Genomic DNA, 19,357 nt, shown 5'->3' with positions numbered 1-19,357 from the left:
ACATAGCATAGTCGCGCTACCCCCTCTGCCACACATACGGTAGCGTTACTCCATCTTCGAGTCAATCCCGTGCCGTGATTGGTCCGTGTCTTTGAACGGACCAATCACGGCACCGGATTCGCTCACCTCGTCCCCCCGCACCCCCGTATTTTTGGCAGCATCAGTTTCATGAAAGAATTGGCCTAAGCCTAGTCTAGAGGTTGGATTGTCAGTGCTATTAGCCAACATAACGCACATAGGGGAAAGACCTTACGCTCTGTAGGTCCTATAGCTGGGTCGCAGGGAAGTGGTCCACCCAGAAGATGTTGGCGAGGATGCCGGCCATCATCAGCGAGCTGTAGATGATGACGGCCGCCAACCAGAGCCGTTTCTCCCATTTACGCTTCTCGAGGTTTCGGAGAACGCCTATGCCGACTAGGAGACCTGGGGAAGAAAGTGTATTTTTTAACAAGCTTTTATTAGGTCGACCTGTATGTAACTATGTAATGGAATCTAAGGTAACTAATTTAACCATCTTCCAAGGATCGTAGCGTCATGAAAATTGGCAGCTGTATGTAGTTCTGTACGGATATGATGGTCGTTCTTGTCTACGTGACAGCGTGATAAAACGGTGTCCGTCACTTTCTTTCCCACGGTGTTAAACAGTGACAGTTATTTTATCACGTGGATAAAGATGGATAAAGCTATCCATAATAGGCTGGCTGATGACAATAAAATAATATGGTACTGTCGAACTGATCTGATGATGGAGACAGGAGGTGGCCATAGGAACTCTGTGATGAAACAACGCAACCTAATTGTGTTAGGGGTTTTTAGAATTGTCTCGATGAGTATTAGTTGTCTGTCGTAAGAAAAGTACAGTCAGCGATAAAAGCTTGTACCAAAAATAATTTTTTTGCCAAAAACTTATTTAACACACAGTTAACCGATTCCCCGACACCCTTCAGCAAGGTACGCTTACTCCTCTTACAACACACATCACACTGGCTACTCAGGCTGGCTACAGACAGCCCGGCATCAACGGAAAACTCACAAACTCGCGCTTTCAACTTGGTAAGGTCCGACTGAGGGTGGTAACCAGTGTTATAACAGGTCATGGACAATTTAACCAACATCAACATGATTAGGGTTCCGTACCCAAAGGGTAAAAACGGGACCCTATTTACTAAGACTCCACTGTCCGTCTGTCTGTCACCAGGCTGTATCTCATGAACCGTGATAGCTAGACAGTTGAAATTTTCACATATGATGTATTTCTGTTGCCGCTGTATAGTACGGCCCTTCTGAGGTGAACTTTTCGCTTCAAACCTTAATCTTTCAAACAAAGGCCATTGTCTCTATTATCGCAAAACCGCTAGCTCCAGACTTAGCACGTGCCAGTACAACATTCATTTTGAAAAACAACCGGTATCGTCATAGTATTAAGGTTCAAATTTAATGTCACTGATATTCTAGATATTACGTTTTGGTAGTCTAGGACGATAGACCGCCCCGAAGCGATACGGCACTCATATTATTTTGATACTTAGTGTGGTGTTAAAAATGAAACGTGGTTATTTATTATATTGTTTTATTTAAATTATTAGCTTGCGGTGGTAAATGTAATAATACGTACCAGCGATCGCGCCCGCTAGATGCGCCACGTAGCCGATATTAGTGACGGCGCCGCCCCAGTAGCGGTCGTATACCGCTGTACCGATGTCCACTGCTGCCAGTAGAAGGAACACGAGGAATTGTGAAGTGAGTACGTACCAGCGATCGCGCCCGCTAGATGCGCCACGTAGCCAATATTAGTGACGGCGCCGCCCCAGTAGCGGTCGTATACCGCTGTACCGATGTCCTCTGCTGCCAGTAGAAGGAACACGAGCAGTTGTGAAGTGAGTACGTACCAGCGATCGCGCCCGCTAGATGCGCCACGTAGCCGATATTAGTGACGGCGCGGCGCCGCCCCAGTAGCGGTCGTATACCGCTGTACCGATGTCCTCTGCTGCCAGTAGAAGGAACACGAGCAGTTGTGAAGTGAGTACGTACCAGCGATCGCGCCCGCTAGATGCGCCACGTAGCCGATATTAGTGACGGCGCCGCCCCAGTAGCGGTCGTATACCGCTGTGCCGATGTCCACTGCTGCCAGTAGAAGGAACACGAGCAGTTGTGAAGTGAGTACGTACCAGCGATCGCGCCCGCTAGATGCGCCACGTAGCCGATATTAGTGACGGCGCCGCCCCAGTAGCGGTCGTATACCGCTGTGCCGATGTCCACTGCTGCCAGTAGAAGGAACACGAGCAGTTGTGAAGTGAGTACGTACCAGCGATCGCGCCCGCTAGATGCGCCACGTAGCCGATATTAGTGACGGCGCCGCCCCAGTAGCGGTCGTATACCGCTGTACCGATGTCCACTGCTGCCAGTAGAAGGAACACGAGAAGTTGTGAAGTGAGTACGTACCAGCGATCGCGCCCGCTAGATGCGCCACGTAGCCGATACTAGTGACGGCGCCGCCCCAGTAGCGGTCGTACACCGCTGTACCGATGGCCAATGCTGCCAGTAAAAGGAACACGAGAAGTTGTGAAGTGAGTACGTACCAGCGATCGCGCCCGCTAGATGCGCCACGTAGCCGATATTAGTGACGGCGCCGCCCCAGTAGCGGTCGTATACCGCTGTACCGATGTCCACTGCTGCCAGTAGAAGGAACACGAGAAGTTGAATGATCGCGAATTCCATCTCTGCCCAGTTCTGGAATTTTAAAAATAATCACTACATAGTATAAAACAAAGTCGCTTCCCGCTGTCTGTCTGTCCCTATGTATGCTTAGATCTTTAAAACTGCGCAACGGATTTTGATGCGGTTTTTTTAATAGATAGAGTGATTCAAGAGGGAGGTTTATGTATAATTTGTTAACCCGTGCGAAGCCGGGGCGGGTCGCTAGTGGTAAATAAACAAGAAACAGGTGTGAGTATGGTATGGTATATCTTACTCTGCACGAGTAAAAAATGATTAGTCGTGAATTTATATTGTAGTCTTTTTCAAGAAACACAGCTATCAAAGGTAGGTATGGGAAAAAGAATTGACGCGCTAAAATGTTGGAGGCGTAACGTTTTAAAAGTTTTGATTAGACCAAGTTCGATTCGAGTTTAAGTTCCAAATCAATGACCTCGGTACGAGATGGATACGACACCATAACTAAAGTCTGCTCGGTTAAATTAAAACCAGAATCATAAATTAAAAATATCGGTCTCGTTATGTACAGTCACGCTCTGTGAATGTTACGCTATTTAGGGTTCTAGGGTTAAATTGGACACTCCATAGCGTAAGTATGGAACAACCAATTTAGCTAATAGGACCCTAAATGGCGTACAAATCCCGTGTGGCGACTGTACGTACAGGATATTATGAAGGAAGAGACATAACTAGCTACTTTTGTAGTCTTAAATTAGTGCTTTGCTTACCATTATAATAGTAGCTATGTGCGCCGCTATAAGCGCGTAAACTCCCCTTCATGCACCCGCTAAATGCACGCGTGGATCCGTGACTAGTAGCTAAAGAGCCGGCTGCCACGCCCGCCAAGTATACTAGGGTCACTCTCCACCAGCGATGGACCATTTCGAGAGGAACGCCTAGAATAGGTACTAATTAAGAGTCGTACTAACCATTATAATAGTGGCTATATGCGCCGCAATAAGCGCGTACACTCCCCCTGATGCACCCGCTAAATGGGCGCGTGGATCCGTTAGGCTTGTGGCTAAAGAGCCGGCTGCCACGCCCGCCAAGTATACTAGGGTCACTCTCCACCAGCGATGGACCATTTCGAGAGGAACGCCTAGTATAGGCACTAAATAAGTGTCGTACTAACCATTATAATAGTAGCTATATGCGCCGCTATAAGCGCGTAAACTCCCCCTGATGCACCCGCTAAATGCACGCGTGGATCCGTTAAGCTTGTGGCTAAAGAGCCGGCTGCCACGCCCGCCAAGTATACTAGGGTCACCCTCCACCAGCGATGGACCATTTCGAGTGGCACGCCGAGGAAGAGCTGCACTAATAGGTTGACTAGGAGATGTACGACGCTGGAAAAGAAAATAGTTTGTTCAATGGGGTTGGTATTTATAAATAATTATAGAAGACATTCGTTGTATGGAGATCGTTGAAAATGCGGATAATGCTCAAATATTGAATCAAATAACTGTCTAAGGGGTTGTGCATAAATCACGCGAGGTGTTTTCGGCTACTTTTTGACCCCCCCTCCCCCTTGGTGATATTTGGTGAGGTTTTTGGCAACCCCCCCCCCCTCCCCCACATAACCTCACGTGTATTTTTTCGATTTTTTTTCTTTCGACCTAATTTTAAGTTACGCGCTTCAAAATTTCGAAAAATAAGATCTCATCAAAAACATTACATGTAAAAAGGTGCAAGTCTCGCAACGCTTTTACTACAAAAAAGTTTTGAGATGTAATGTGAAACCAAGTCGGTTATTTTCGGTGCCAGGGGGTGTTAAAACCGTATCAAAAAGATATCTTTAATTTGTAATACGTATAATGACTTGGCCATCGCACGGCTGCATAATGACAAAAGGATCATCGTCACCTAATTAAAATAATTCTAATTGAACATAACGCTAGCGCTAATTGCAGTTTGAGCATTACACATATTTACGAGTACGGTACGAGTATAGCATTATGTGCGATTGCCAAGTCATGATATGTATTACAAATTAAAGATATCTTATTGATACGGTTTTAACACCCCCTGGCACTGATTAAAATAACCGACTTGGTTTCACATTACATCTCAAAACTTTTTTGTAGTAAAAGCGTTGCGAGACTTGCAACTTTTTACATGTAATGTTTTTGATGGGATCTCATCTCTTTTTGTAGGCAGTCCTTCTTTTCGGGTACTCATACCCATACTATGTATACACATATCATAACTAAACATATCTTCATTCATACTCACATCGTACATGGTAGTGTACCTTTACTTTACCTACTATTTGTAGGAACTGCAACAGTAACTTTGCAATATCATATATTTGTATGGGATTACAAACTTACTTATGCAGTTCTTAGATCTTTAAAACGTGACTGATATTGCAATATTTTTAGGTTTACCCTTTATGTAGCCATTAAACCCTAACTCTGTACCAAATTTCAGCTCTCTGAGTTTATGGGAAGTACTAATTCTATTCTGATGATCATAAGTGAATGAATGTCATAAATGCGAAACTTTGCTTTCGCTTAACTTCGGAACTAAATGACCTACAGACTTGAAATTTTGGATTTTAAGTATGTGATTATAGCTTACTGGATGACGAAAATTTCTGCGTTCTGGTCTTATCCAGAGGTTCTCAAATAGGGGCCTGAAAATGCGGCGAAATGGTTCCAGTAAAGGATGGTACGGCAGTGTTTGCTTCGCGCTCGACTTGGCGGGGGCACTGCCGTGTCCCCAGATAATAGCGAGCTATTTTGAAGTGCGGAGTGAGATTTATGTTTAACGAGACCGAGAAAAAGTATCTAATCATGATGTGGTAGGTATTTTTTCTTAGTTTCGTTCACTGTAGAAAAATACACAAGTCCTTAAGTACAATAGAATTACAGGATCATTAGATCGCTTGTTTACTGAGCTATGTGTAGGTAATTAAGGGTCAATATAAAATTGTCTACTTTAGATAGGATGAGGATATTAAATTGTGGTATAGTTGCTAATGACTTTATTATCTTACACACTATATTTGGCTTCACTCCGAATGTTTGTTGTTTCCCGGTGTCTGGTTGAGATGATATCTAGTACCTACCTACTTTTTCACATGCCAATAGAATAGAATAGAATATTTTAGTAATTACTAATGGAACTAAGGTATGTCTGTTACGTATAACCGTTAAAGAAATCGCACACGAGCAACTATAATTTAAGTAAGAAATAACTTACTTTACGATGGTGGAGGGTAGAATAAGTTTTCTGCCAACAAACTGCTATGCAGTTTGGCAGATAAGTAACAATAATTATGTAACTTCTCTTTTAATAATAAATAAATTAAATTAATTTAAAAAAAAAACACGCGAGGTCTTCTTATACCCCCCCCCTCCCCCAACGTGATCTTTCGTGATTTTTTCGTGACTCCCTCTCCCCTAACGAACCTCGCCTGATTTGTGCACAAGCCCTAACGGAGTAGGTAAAACCCTAATTCTCATGAATGAAAATTTGTTTAGTTTGTATCTAGAGCAATGGTACTGAGAAAAACAAGGTACCTACTTAAATATGCATTGCATAACTACCGCATGGATTAATTGGACCATCGCATGGTCTTTTTTATTAACTGCAAGTCAAAGGGGTCAATGAACCTAGAAAACCCCAATTCTGGGAAATCCCGAATATAAAAACAATGCGAAACCGAACATTTCCAATATGGCACCGAAGGACCAAAGGCGCGGGGAATCCCCGAATTGCAAATTGTTTTGAGTCACAAGTACCATGTCGCTTTAAATGTCTGTTGTTATATATCATATTGTTAAACCACAAAAAAAAATCTTTCGTTCACTGGCTCAGGTAACTTAGCGTAACCACAGAATAAATATTAGTACTAGAATTAATAGTACAGAAGATTCACTCTCTAACAAAACGCGTCTATTACGACAGATATGACCGCTAGGTGGCACAAGCGCTGGCAGATGGAAGATGGCCGGTGGCCAGCAGGAGTACATGGTACTGCCACCATTATTGACAGAGTTAACCTAGACTCTTTAAAAATGAAAGATACTAACCCCACATGCACAAACATGTACGTGATGAACCGCCACGCCTCATGTCTCCTATTCGGATTGTATATGAACATCTTCGCGAACGGCCCCACAGCTGTAGTGCTCCCATGAGCGGCGTCGTAGCAGAACATGACAATCTCCACCAGAGAGAGAGGATCATGACAGCCAGCAGGTGTACATGGTACTGCCACCATTATTGACAGAGTTAACCTAGACAGACTCTTTAAAAGTGAAAGATACTAACCCCACATGCACAAACATGTACGTGATGAACCGCCATGCCTCATGTCTCCTATTCGGATTGTATATGAACATCTTTGCGAGCGGCCCCACAGCTGTCGTGCTCCCATGGGCGGCGTCGTAGCAGAACATGACGATCTCCACGAGAGAGATGAGGATCATGCAGATGGCCGGTGGCCAGCAGGAGTACATGGTACTACCACCATTATTGACAGAGTTAACCTAGACACACTTTAAAAATGAAAGATACTAACCCCACATGCACAAACATGTACGTGATGAACCGCCACGCCTCATGTCTCCTATTCGGATTGTATATGAACATCTTCGCGAGCGGCCCCACAGCTGTAGTGCTCCCATGGGCGGCGTCGTAGCAGAACATGACGATCTCCACGAGAGAGATGAGGATCATGCAGACGGCCGGTGGCCAACAGGAGTACTCCTCTTCGTAGGTGCCGTCTGAATAATTGAAGATGGATTTGCTGTGGGTTGAGACGACTACAATTGGTAGGAAAAGCAGGAGGTGTTAGGAGGGTGGAGTGTTAGTTGAATATTTCGTTCGCGGATTTTGTTTTTTTACGGCGTATAGCAAGTTGTTTTATTTTAATTTTTGATTTATTAAAGGTTGGGTAAATGCAAGTGTTTTTTGAGTATTTTAAAGCATTTTTTAACATCCATGTTGAGATTGTATTGTGAATTTAAGTGCAAATGCGTAGGTTTAAGTGCAAACCCGTTTAATAGTAATACATTTTTAGTAAGTTTTATTTTGGATCAGAATTTTTTTTTCATGACCAAATATATTAAAAGATTTTTTTTTTATATTACGAAAATCATAGAAAATAGCCGTTACAAAAGACAGGACGAAGGTAAACGTGTCGTAACAGTACAGAAATAGCCATCGACAATGGAAATAGAGCACGCATCGGACGAGTGACGGGTAATTGTCAATTAGCCGCAGGCGCCGCAAATCACAGTCGAATCAAACGTCACGATTCAAATTTCGAACGAGAATTTTCCACGAGGGCCATATTTAGTTGTGATTTAAATTCGGAATGAGGATTAACGGATGCAAACAACAATTCGATTTTTAAATTAGATTAAAGATGAAATATCGGATTTTTTAGAGAAATATCAAGTTTTTTTTAACGAAAAGGTAATTTTTTTGTGATACAATTTTTTTATGTGACAAGTGAAAATTTTGTCATTTTTATTTTTATTTTACAAAACATACGGCGGAAGATAAACGCGATTTCAAGATTAAGGATACGAACACACAAACACGAGGACAGGGGGGAAAGAGGAGGAAAACACAGAAAGTTTTTGTTAGTTACATGCATTATAATATTGTTAATAATAATGTTGCGCACTGTTAGTAAAGTCTTATTTACAGCAGGTTATATTAAATATTGTCCAATAATATGTATGCAGTATGCACATGACATGTAATGTTGAAATAAATTGAAATTGAAATTTATTATGTTAAACAGTACCTACATTTAACTAAGTTTATCTCCTAGACCTAGAGGAAATTGAGTCGTAGAATTAAAAAAATACATTGTCAGCTCATAAAAATATTGTTGGACGTATTATTACGAACTCTGGTTTTGTCATATAGAAGAAACACTTTCTACTACTAGAACAAATGTTTTCATTATCATCAAATCTATGCAAGTTTTAACGGTGATGTGTACGGAAATTTACGGCATTTTGTACGTAGCCTCATAAAATAAGAGCAGGGACATATCGATATCTTTTATATAAACCCAAAGTAATAGAAAGGGTGACCCAAATGACAAAATCAGGGTTTCTAACACTAACGTGTAAGATGAACCCAGTGTTGCAAGCAATGCAGGCAGGCATTCAATCTACATTCCTGATCTACAATAATTTGATATTAAGTACGTGAATAATGTTAAGGCAAGCAAAAAACGGTCTTATGTCAGATCGGAAGAACAGTACAGCAATAGTAGTGGATGAACAACGCGCCAAAAGAATCTGTCACCCTGAAATACTTCTCCAACTAGAGACAAACCAGTACAGTCCGCGTTCAGAAGTATCTTATACAATCTATTTGATCTCCAAATAGAGACATCTCCTTTTGTTGTTAGCTATTGAATAAGATTGGAATGCTGACTGTTGACTTTACACCCTGCCGCAAAATTGCATCAATTGCATGGCCACTTTATAAATGAATTCACGCGCGAATTTGTCTTAGACTAGAACATCTAATATAATTAATGAATATTTGGAACAATGATACATAATCTGTAGCCATCACAGACGGCGTCTCGTGGGTTTTTCCCATTCATAAGTAGGTATCGTCTCGGCATTTGAACTGGTTTGCAAAACTAGTGGACAGTCATCGTGGAATACCCGTTTTTAGGGTTCCGTAGCCAAATGGCAAAAAACGGAACCCTTATAGATTCGTCATGTCTGTCTGTCTGTCTGTCTGTCCGTCTGTCCGTCTGTCTGTCCGTCCGTATGTCACAGCCACTTTTCTCCGAAACTATAAGAACTATACTGTTGAAACTTGGTAAGTAGATGTATTCTGTAAACCGCATTAAGATTTTCATACAAAAATAGAAAAAAAACAATAAATTTTTGGGGTTCCCCATACTTCGAACTGAAACTCAAAAACATTTTTTTCATCAAACCCATACGTGTGGGGTATCTATGGATAGGTCTTCAAAAATGATATTGAGGTTCCTAATATCATTTTTTTCTAAACTGAATAGTTTGCGCGAGAGACACTTCCAAAGTGGTAAAATGTGTCCCCCCCCCCCTGTAACTTCTAAAATAAGAGAATGATAAAACTAAAAAAAATATATGATGTACATTACCATGTAAACTTCCACCGAAAATTGGTTTGAACGAGATCTAGTAAGTAGTTTTTTTTTATACGTCATAAATCGCCTAAATACGGAACCCTTCATGGGCGAGTCCGACTCGCACTTGGCCGCTTTTTATGTAACTGCGAAAGGCTACTAGGAAACCACACTAAGAATTGAGTGGGTTTACTGGGTATTTGAAAACGATATATAAACTGTGTAATTATATTTTCACCTCAGCAGCTCGAACAAGGGTACTTTGCTACATAAAAACTGAGCAAAATCGTATTTTGCTCACTGAGTGAGACAAAATGAGCAAAATGCGATTTTGCTCACTGTTTTTAAGTAGCAAAGTACCCTTGTTCGAGCTGCTGAGGTGAAAATTTAATTGTTGGTATATCTTAAGAAAACATGAGTGAATAGAGGTAAGTGATGAAGAAGGAATACATTTTTCGGGTTCTCTAATATGTTCTCACTGCTGAGGTGAAAAGTTTTGTGAACTACACGAGATCAAAGTTATTTACATCTCGTGCGCTTTTGAGTCCCTTACTACGCTCAAGATTCTAAATTAGAGTATAGAATCTTTCGCTTGCACGGGACTCAAAATAAGCACTCGAAGAAATATCAAACTTTGATCTCTTGTTGTACAAATAACTATTATCAATAAAAATATGAACATGAAAAATAAACAAACTTGTATTTAAAACAAGCTTGCGATCTTGTAAAACCAGCAAATAATTAAACAAGTTATTAAAAATTATTAAGCTAATTACGATTTATTTTGATGGATAAAAAAGTATATAAATTTGTAACGCAAATATATTTAAATCTGATATAAAATGACCCAAAATTTAGTAAGGCATTGAAAGGTAATTGTAACTGTAAAAATAATGAATTAAATAATTACAATTTACTCTACAAAAATAGGATCAGTATCAAATATATAGAGGTAGCGAAAGTGGCATGGCAAATGTTTATTACAACACAATTTTATTACCGTGGCAATAAGGATGTGTTGCTATATATTTGGCCAATTTTACTCGTTCTTTGATACTGACTGTAAGGTCAATGTGGCTAATTCCGTCATAGGGACTATTCCGTCTACGAGCGTATATTTCTTTGATTTTCAATCGTAGGAAAAAAAAACAATGCTTTTGATTGCTGAAACTAAAAGCAATTGATGAAATTATCAACCTTGTTCGTTGTTCGAGCAAAACGCTAGAAGACGAAATAGTCCCTATGACGGAATTACACACATTGACCTTACCTACAGTTCGTTTTTTTAGCATTAGAAAGAACTTGAAAGAAGGTAAGCGATTTTGACATGTCTTTTAATTGAAAAACGGTTTAAAAAAATCAATAACTATTACTTATGAAAGCAGAAGACTATAAAAGATCGTATTAGATTCATAATTGTTACATATTTACCGAAACTTATTTTTAAAATGTGTTTTTCAATTAAAAGACACATCAAGATTGTTTACCTTATTTCTAATGCAAAAAAAACGAACTATAATGTTTGACCCGCAACCTTGACACTTGACATTGCACGTGTGATGACAGGACAATGACTGCAATGAGACAATGATACCATCTGTCAACAATTTGTTTCATGATGTCCGTGGACCGGGGATGAAGATGAAATAATTATGATGTACTTATATGATTAGTTTATTCTGTTCGTAAAATTGATGCTTATTAAACAATAGTTTTATCTACTGATGTGCGGTTGGAAAGTTTCCATAATTAGAAATTGCCACATTGAAAAGTTTCGGGAACTTGTCATATTTTTGTATGTGAATCGAAATTTTCCGTTCCCATAATGTTTTCTATTTATTTATTATAAACTGATCGGCGATTGGCCCTAGTCACACCTGATGGAAAGTGAAGGCAGAGCTCACATATGATTAGTTTATTCTGTTCGTAAAATTGATACTTATTAAACAATAATTTTATCTACTGATGTGCGGTAGGAAAGTTTCCATAATTAGAAATTACCACATTGAAAAGTTTCGGGAACTTGTCATATTTTAGTATGGGAATCGAAATTTTCCGTTCCCTTAATGTTTTTTATTTATTTATTATAAACTGATCGGCGATTGGCCCTAGTCACACTTGATGGAAAGTGAAGGCAGAGCTCACCGGTTCTGTCTTGCTTTAAAGAGACCGAGGTCATATTTCTGAGGGAATAAAGAAAATTTTTCTTAATTTCCTATATATAATTTTCCAATTTTTTTTCAAACTTACCGCAACTGTACCTATCTGTAGTTTAACAGATGATATGTTTAGTAGAAACAAGTATGCCCGGTGGGGCCCAAAAAAAGGGTTTTTACGGCTTTCCTAACTGGGAAAGTGTGGGAAGGGCATGGTTAATGGTTATCCTTTATTGCGATTGTGTCTAGAGTAGGCATAGTTACCCCTATTAGTTGTTCCCACTAGCTTTAGATAAGTAAACATGTAAATATGTACAATTAAATAACTTATTGAAATATAAGAACTAAGAAGTATTTGCTTTGCTTTATTTGCGCTGAGCCTTAGTAAAGCTTGTATTTATTTAAGATACACTACTATTTACGTAGCTCAGTAGAATGTTTGACAACAAACGATTGTTTAGAGAGATAACAGTAAGGTCATTCGGATATGTTTACCGACAAACTAGTTTGGTTTTGCATAAAACGCGGGCTGAATGCATATTTATTGTAACTTTGAGGATAATATAAATATTGGTAACGTAAGCGTATTTGTATAATCGTGTCAAAACAGCAGAAGGAATTTTGTAATTTGGCGCGTTTTGTACAAAAGTTTCTACTATGCGTAGTCCCGTATTACGGGAATAGTTTTTTTAACTTTCAGTAGGTATTCAATTCCAAACATACATTGGCCTTAGCGTCTAATGCAGACGATTTATGGTGTAAAACCGGAGAAATATCCTATTACACTGCCTGGGTCGAAATTAAGGAAACGCAGGGATGCCCAGCACCTGCATTACCCTCTCGGCTACAACATACAACAAACAAACATATTCAACAATTCAATTCCGCTGTGGAATGAGCTCCCTGTAGAGTCTTTCTCGAGGGACTACAAAAGGTATGGGGTTTTCCAAAAAACGAGTGTAGGTAAGTACAGGTTTTTAAAGGGTCGGCATCGCGCATGGTACACTCCTGGACTGGACTTGACTGGAGTTGCAGGCGTTCATAGGCTACGGTGACCGCTTACCATCAGGCCGTATGTTTGCCGTCGACGTGGTGTAAAAAATAAATAAAAAAGGTACTTTTATTTGGCTGTCGTTCGGTCATATAATTTGTTAGTATGATGTATGATAATCATAATAGTGATATAAACGTACCAAACCACTCCTTCACCTGTCTGATAATCCTAAGCACTTTACTCGACAACGTATTCTCATTTTCGCACAACGCTTCCCTACTGTCATCACCATTTTTGCACTTAACCCACATCTATCCAACATAGCACTAGACAAAGTACTACAAATACATTAAAAATTAATTAAGTTAACAGCACTTGCTTAAGAATGCCTTTAATCACTACAGTAATGAGTTATTTTGGTCGCTAGTGAATAAAACAGGTGTTTAGTTGCGTGACTGCAATGGCAAACTGATGGTTGCTAAGAAACTTTGAACGGGAAGCGCGTTATGCCAAAGCGCGCATTCAATTCAATGTTTTGTGATTTTATCTAACCAATATTGGATCTTATCTCTTTTCAATAAGGAACAGGAATGCTCAGTATATAGTACAGGGTCAGTTCATTGTGAGGATATTTATTTTATACTCGTTGACAACGATCACGATTAAATTGAAGGCCAAAGGTAGAATTAGTTCTCATCTTCAAGCGTATGTTTTTATGCACGTTGAAGCCGAAATTATTTTTAGTTAATTTAATGCATTCATTTATTACAAGGCAAGTACATTAAGCGAATGCTACTTAGTTAAAGATTTTAAGCGATTGAAGGATTTTTACTAGGTACATCATCATTCACATTTTGGGAGGATTTTAAAGACCAAACCAATTTTTAAACCTTTTTCAATCACATTTTCCTACTAGATATTCTTAGAGTTAGATATCAAGATTAGAATTATTGCATTGTTCATCCTCATACTGAAGTACTTATCCTTGCCCTCAAAGGTACCAATTAGCCTCTCGCCGTGACTTTATCACAACCAATTTCATTCCCTATCTAAAGCCACATAAAGGCAATTTTTGTATAAAAATGTTTGCCATTGTTGGTTTTATCTCGAATGAGACTGCCTTAAATTGCTCGGTTAACAGTTTAATGAATGACAAATTGCACCTATGCTCTTTGACATATCTTTTATTAGTCATTCCCAAAGACAGCCCAAGGCAGAATTCTGGATGTTATAGGGATTTCCTTCCTCAATTAAATGTTTTGACTGTTTGTTTTATGATAGACACCGCATGCGTTTTAAGCACAGTCATTTTTCATAAAGGCAAACCCAATGTTAATATTACTTAATATTGTACCATGTACCTCTACATATATCCTTCATTGTAGCTGTACACGTTTGACAGTCACAGATTAGAGAAAGTCGCCCTAGGACAATATTTAAGATGGTATCGCAATAGTCCATATTTATCGCATAGCTTCACCGATAAACTAAATCGAATGTTTCTACCCTCACACAGCCCTCAACCAAGGGTGTTGGTACAGCGCCATCTATGTGCCTTATCCTGAACTAATAAAATTAACAGTTAACTCATTCAATCCTGCGCATCTAGCAGTTTGATACAGTAGTCGCTAGGGCTGCGCTTACACTACCAGTTCGTGACGTATAATTTAGATAATGATGGTAGTAGACTAAAGCTGAAAGGGCGTAAAATAGATGAAACTCGATATAATGTTACTACTATAGAACGATGGAAAAGTTAAAGTACCGTTAGTTTATGAGTACGCGCGTTCTGATAATAATGAAAACATGGGTTGTGAAGTAAACAATAATAAATATGGTATGTTATGCGGGATTCGGTATAAGATTGCATCGAATTAGTTTTAGACTTGGCTACATTTTTTTCTTAGCAACCAAAAGTTGAAGGTAACCAAATGTTTGACAACCCAATTCATTCGTCACTTCCATAGCTAGTAGGTTCCTAAATAAGGTTGTAGGTGGCAAGTCATGGGGATAATGTCAATCACGGGGACACTTATGTTAAATATGTTCGAGGATTTTCTTGGTTTAGCTCCGTTTGAAGCCAATTCCTCAGTGAGGGCTACCTGTTTTACTCGCGCCAGTCAAGTCAAAGTAAAGAACAACTTTAAATTATGTTATGACGCCGATGTTCGTTTGTTTATGTGTAGGTCTTAAAAATGACCTACGAGTACGGGGTCATGCGAATCTGTCCGGTTTTGATGTTTGTACCGTAATAAAAGCTACTGTTTATAAAAGGTGTTTTATAACTTTTTATTTTTACACAACAGCAGTTAATTGGTTATTAAAATCTTGATGTAGCCGAAAACGTTAGAGCAGATTCCGATATCCTCGAAATATATATATACATAAATATCAACTCCAATCTTATTATAACTGCAGAAATAATGCAGTTGTATCTTACACTACCTAATAACATTTGCAAATAATTCTATAAGATCAAACGTGCAGCATCTTATGCATATTGGATTATCCTGCCATCGTGTAGCTAAGACTGTCAAGAAGTGTAGTATAACAGGTTTTTACGCAGACAACGGGAAAACTAAAGGATTTACCGTGTGAATTGTATAATAGAACTGCGTTAAATTCATTCTAAATAAATACAATAATATAAGATATGCTATAAATATACTAACAGTTATTCGCGTAATTATCATCACATAAATCTGTCTAAAACGCAAGAAAATATTTAAAGAATCTAACAATGTGGAAAGATATTAAGTACTAAAAATAGTCTACCACGAGTAGACATTCCTAGTTATATCCCATCTCACTATAATCAATATGATGTTCTTAATTTATTGCTATCGTTTTCTAACTCTACGTTTTCATCGAGGTACTAAGATGGCAGCAGATTTTTTATTTCTTATGAGAGAGAGAAAAGTTACATGCCCATGTACACGAGTACCGCAGAATAATTCGTCAAATACATCTACAGCACCTAAAAATAGCACAATGCATGAAGTATTTCTGATCTTGATTTGACTTGACACCTTTCTAGGAAAGCCTACAATGTAATTTACACCATGAGACTGCAAGCAATGTTAACAGATGCGTAAACCATGTTTGATTTATTACAGTCACGCACTGTTCCTAACTGGCTCGACGAAATCTACAACTACAACCGTCTTTTAAAGCTATAATTAATACCTAACATCGTCCATAATTAGCGGACAATTTCTATACCTCATTGCAATAGACATAAGGTCCAATGTTCACTTAAAATTAGCTTTTTACTACTACGTCCTATACCGAGCTATAGGTACGACATGAAATACTTAAGTGGTCGCTACCAGTGTATTGACATGTAAATATGAAAATGGCGCCTTCTCAAATACTGAAATGAATACTGACTACAAATGCCTAAGGGTTGATGACTTAACTCTAAAAGCAACTAAGTTCTAAAATTAGCGTAGGTATTTGTATCCACTTGAATCTAAGTAGCGTTTAGTGCAATCTAAATTGCTCTAAATACAATCCACTTTGGCTCATCATCACCATGATGAAACATTTTATATTTTATCTAAGACGTCGGCGAGAAGACTGCTAGGCTCAAATGGGACTGGGCCGGTCACGTCTGCCGCATGCATCCAGACATATGGTCTAGTGTAGCTCCCAAGTGGATGCCACAAGGGCACGGATGCGGCAGGCTCAGACGGAGATGTCGGGACGGCCTAGACACCTTTCTCAACAACTGGCCGGAGGAAGCACTATGTCGGGAGTCGTGGAAGACAAGGGGAGAGGCCTTTGCTAACACCATAATAGGCTAGTAAAAAAAGTGAGTGCAGTAGATAGTCAAGGTTTGCGGCACCCGCTTAATAACTAACCATCCACGCCATGTGACTACTGACTAGCTATTCTCTATTCTATGTAACATACGGCTAAGCTACTGTATGGACAATTACCCACGTCTCGGGGTCTGACTTGCTTCATCGCTCGCGTTGTATATGCGAGCCGTTACCCCCACACTGGCTAGGTGGGGACTTGGGACTTCAGTGACATCTTGGATCCTAGTTGACAGAAGATATCAGAATCAACTATTTTTCTAACAAGTTGGAGACAAGAGTTACTGAATCAGGCATACTCAACCCGGATTTTTTAGGTGGCCCGCCGCCGGGATACCCACTTTACACCAGGTTATTACTTTTAAGCAAATTCACCTTGCAGCCCTGGGCCACAAACAAACCCGTCTTTTTGGCCACAAAGCTTGAGTGGCTGGTGTCTCGAGTGGCTGGTGCCTCGAGTGGCTGGTGCCTCGAGTGGCTGGTCTAAGCAAACTCTGCGCCAAATTTGCAGTCACCAAGTGTGGAACTATGAAGATATGTCCACAGGAGACGTAAGTATACCTAATTGCTGTGTATAACTCAGTCATTGGTTTTGTAGCAGTTAATGGGGTAGTAAATGCTGACAGTGCTGATATTAGAAAACAATAATTGCTTTTAAACAATACCCAAACCGCAAACAAAGTAGGTAACTACCTACATCTTACAACAACTTGTCAAACTATTGCATACTACATAGTCAAGACGAGAATGATTTTAACGAAGATATGTATGCCTCAGGAAAACGCATAATTTGTGCCTATTTTCTGGTAAATATCTTATACGTACAAAAAATATGACTAAGTATGTATATATATATATAGGTATTTAGATATAGGTTTCGTCTTAGCTAACTCTGCACCTATCTAACCAAGAAATCAAGAAATAGAGTGTCGAAACTTCACCAAATACAAACGTAGTATTCATTAGTTACAACTACCTATTACTATTGTGTGTTGAGTTGACATATATATAGATAAATGTATGTTTTACCTACGTCTCGATGTGTCTACAGTATTCTTCGAAACATTTTCTTTTTCTTGGCTTTTGTTTATGAGATATGAAGGCCGGGGTCCTATGAAACAACTTGATTTTAAAAACTATGTTTATTAGAAGAATTAGGTGTTCGTTCATAACTACATCAAATTTTTGTATTTACCGGAAATTATAATTACAACTAGTTATACATATAGGTTTGATACAAATAATCCCATCTACAAAATTTACCATGAACTATGAACTGACATACCGTCGTTGAGTCATACAAGAATACTACATATAGGTACTAAATGCACTATTTATACCTACATATATATAACAACATTCTAATAACAATACATATGACATGTACAAGGTGCGGCGATAGCTTGATAAGGGATAAGATATGTATGTTGTATCTACTTATCCGTTGTTGCTCTTTTCAAAAGATAATACCTACCTATCTACTTGTAACGGGCACAAAGAAGCGGTAATACCTAAAATAATAACAGCTTTAAAAGCCAACCCGCATAATAGTTATTTACGATACAAGTGCGGAAAAGAGGAAATTCGAAACGAGTGGCGATAAATTAAATTAAAATCGGCACGAATTGCGAATTACCCTTTCGCACGTGTATCGTACAACGTTTTATAGTACATAACTACATATGGCACTTTAAACTTTCGACATAGGCGCGCACGGAAAGCGCTATTTCCTGCACTAGTTCGGGAAAGTAGCACCATATGTACCTACTGCAAAATAATTTGCGAAATATGGCTTGGACCGATTACGTTCACGAAGAAGATAAATTAAATTACAAAATTATGGAGTGTTCCCAGATTGCTAGCTTGTTTAAGGCGCTAGACGCCGTTTTTGGGCGAAAACTCTAACATTCTAGAGTCTATATCTTCTTAACGGTTCAACAAAAAAATATGAAAAAAATATATATGATTTTACGTTTTATGTACAACATTTCCAACGTTTGACTTGTTCCCTACAACTTATAGTTTTTCCAAAAAAGGAACATTACGACAGGCCGTTTTGCGACTAACTTTGCCTATTTCTAGTAAACGGTTTATTCGATTAAAGTTATTTTTAAACTAGAATAATTGTTTTAACAGATACTACAAATGCAACGTAGAATAATGTTAATAAATATTTTTTTTTTTAAGAAATCGAATATTTTTCTACATTTTGTGCGTATGTAGCTCGAAAAAGGCGTGGCCGGCAGTCGTGTGCTAGCTTTGAGAGGAGGAGGCTGTGTCGCTCGTCGCTCCGTGCCTTCCTTGTATTCTGCATGCTTGTTCTGAGCCGAGGTGCAATAAAATTGGAGTTATTGTGGCCAAAGATTAAATAACTGCAGAATGTTGATTTGGTTGTGACGCGCTTTAGCGCGCGCAACACGGTGTTTCGCAGCCTATTATTACGAACGTAATGACAATATTTCCACTTATGTTTGAGAAAGCTTCATTTGAAATATATAAAAAATGTTTTCGAACATGCGCCGACATATTGCCATTAAAATTTAACGTTTTTAATAAAGTTCAATTTCTAAAA

General features: G+C 39.0%; 1 protein-coding gene across 1 annotated transcript in view; it reads right to left on the bottom strand.

Annotated features, from left to right (window-relative positions):
• Positions 1–248: 248 nt before the first annotated feature.
• LOC134657291 (rhomboid-related protein 2-like) overlaps positions 249–19,357 on the bottom strand; it is a 41,307-nt gene continuing 22,198 nt past the window's right edge. The window contains exons 4-7 of the mRNA XM_063512873.1: positions 7,244–7,487; positions 3,848–4,061; positions 2,580–2,730; positions 249–423 (exon numbers count right to left, since the gene is read on the bottom strand). Of these exons, the coding sequence (XP_063368943.1) occupies positions 266–423; positions 2,580–2,730; positions 3,848–4,061; positions 7,244–7,487 (767 nt within the window). The 3' untranslated portion in view covers positions 249–265. The remainder of the gene's footprint in view (positions 424–2,579; positions 2,731–3,847; positions 4,062–7,243; positions 7,488–19,357) is intronic.

The sequence above is a fragment of the Cydia amplana genome, chromosome 19 (genome assembly GCF_948474715.1).
Source record: "Cydia amplana chromosome 19, ilCydAmpl1.1, whole genome shotgun sequence".
Taxonomy (NCBI): Eukaryota; Metazoa; Arthropoda; class Insecta; order Lepidoptera; family Tortricidae; genus Cydia; species Cydia amplana.
The sequence above is the reverse complement of the archived record's forward strand: the minus strand, read 5'-3'. Positions and strand labels throughout refer to the sequence as shown.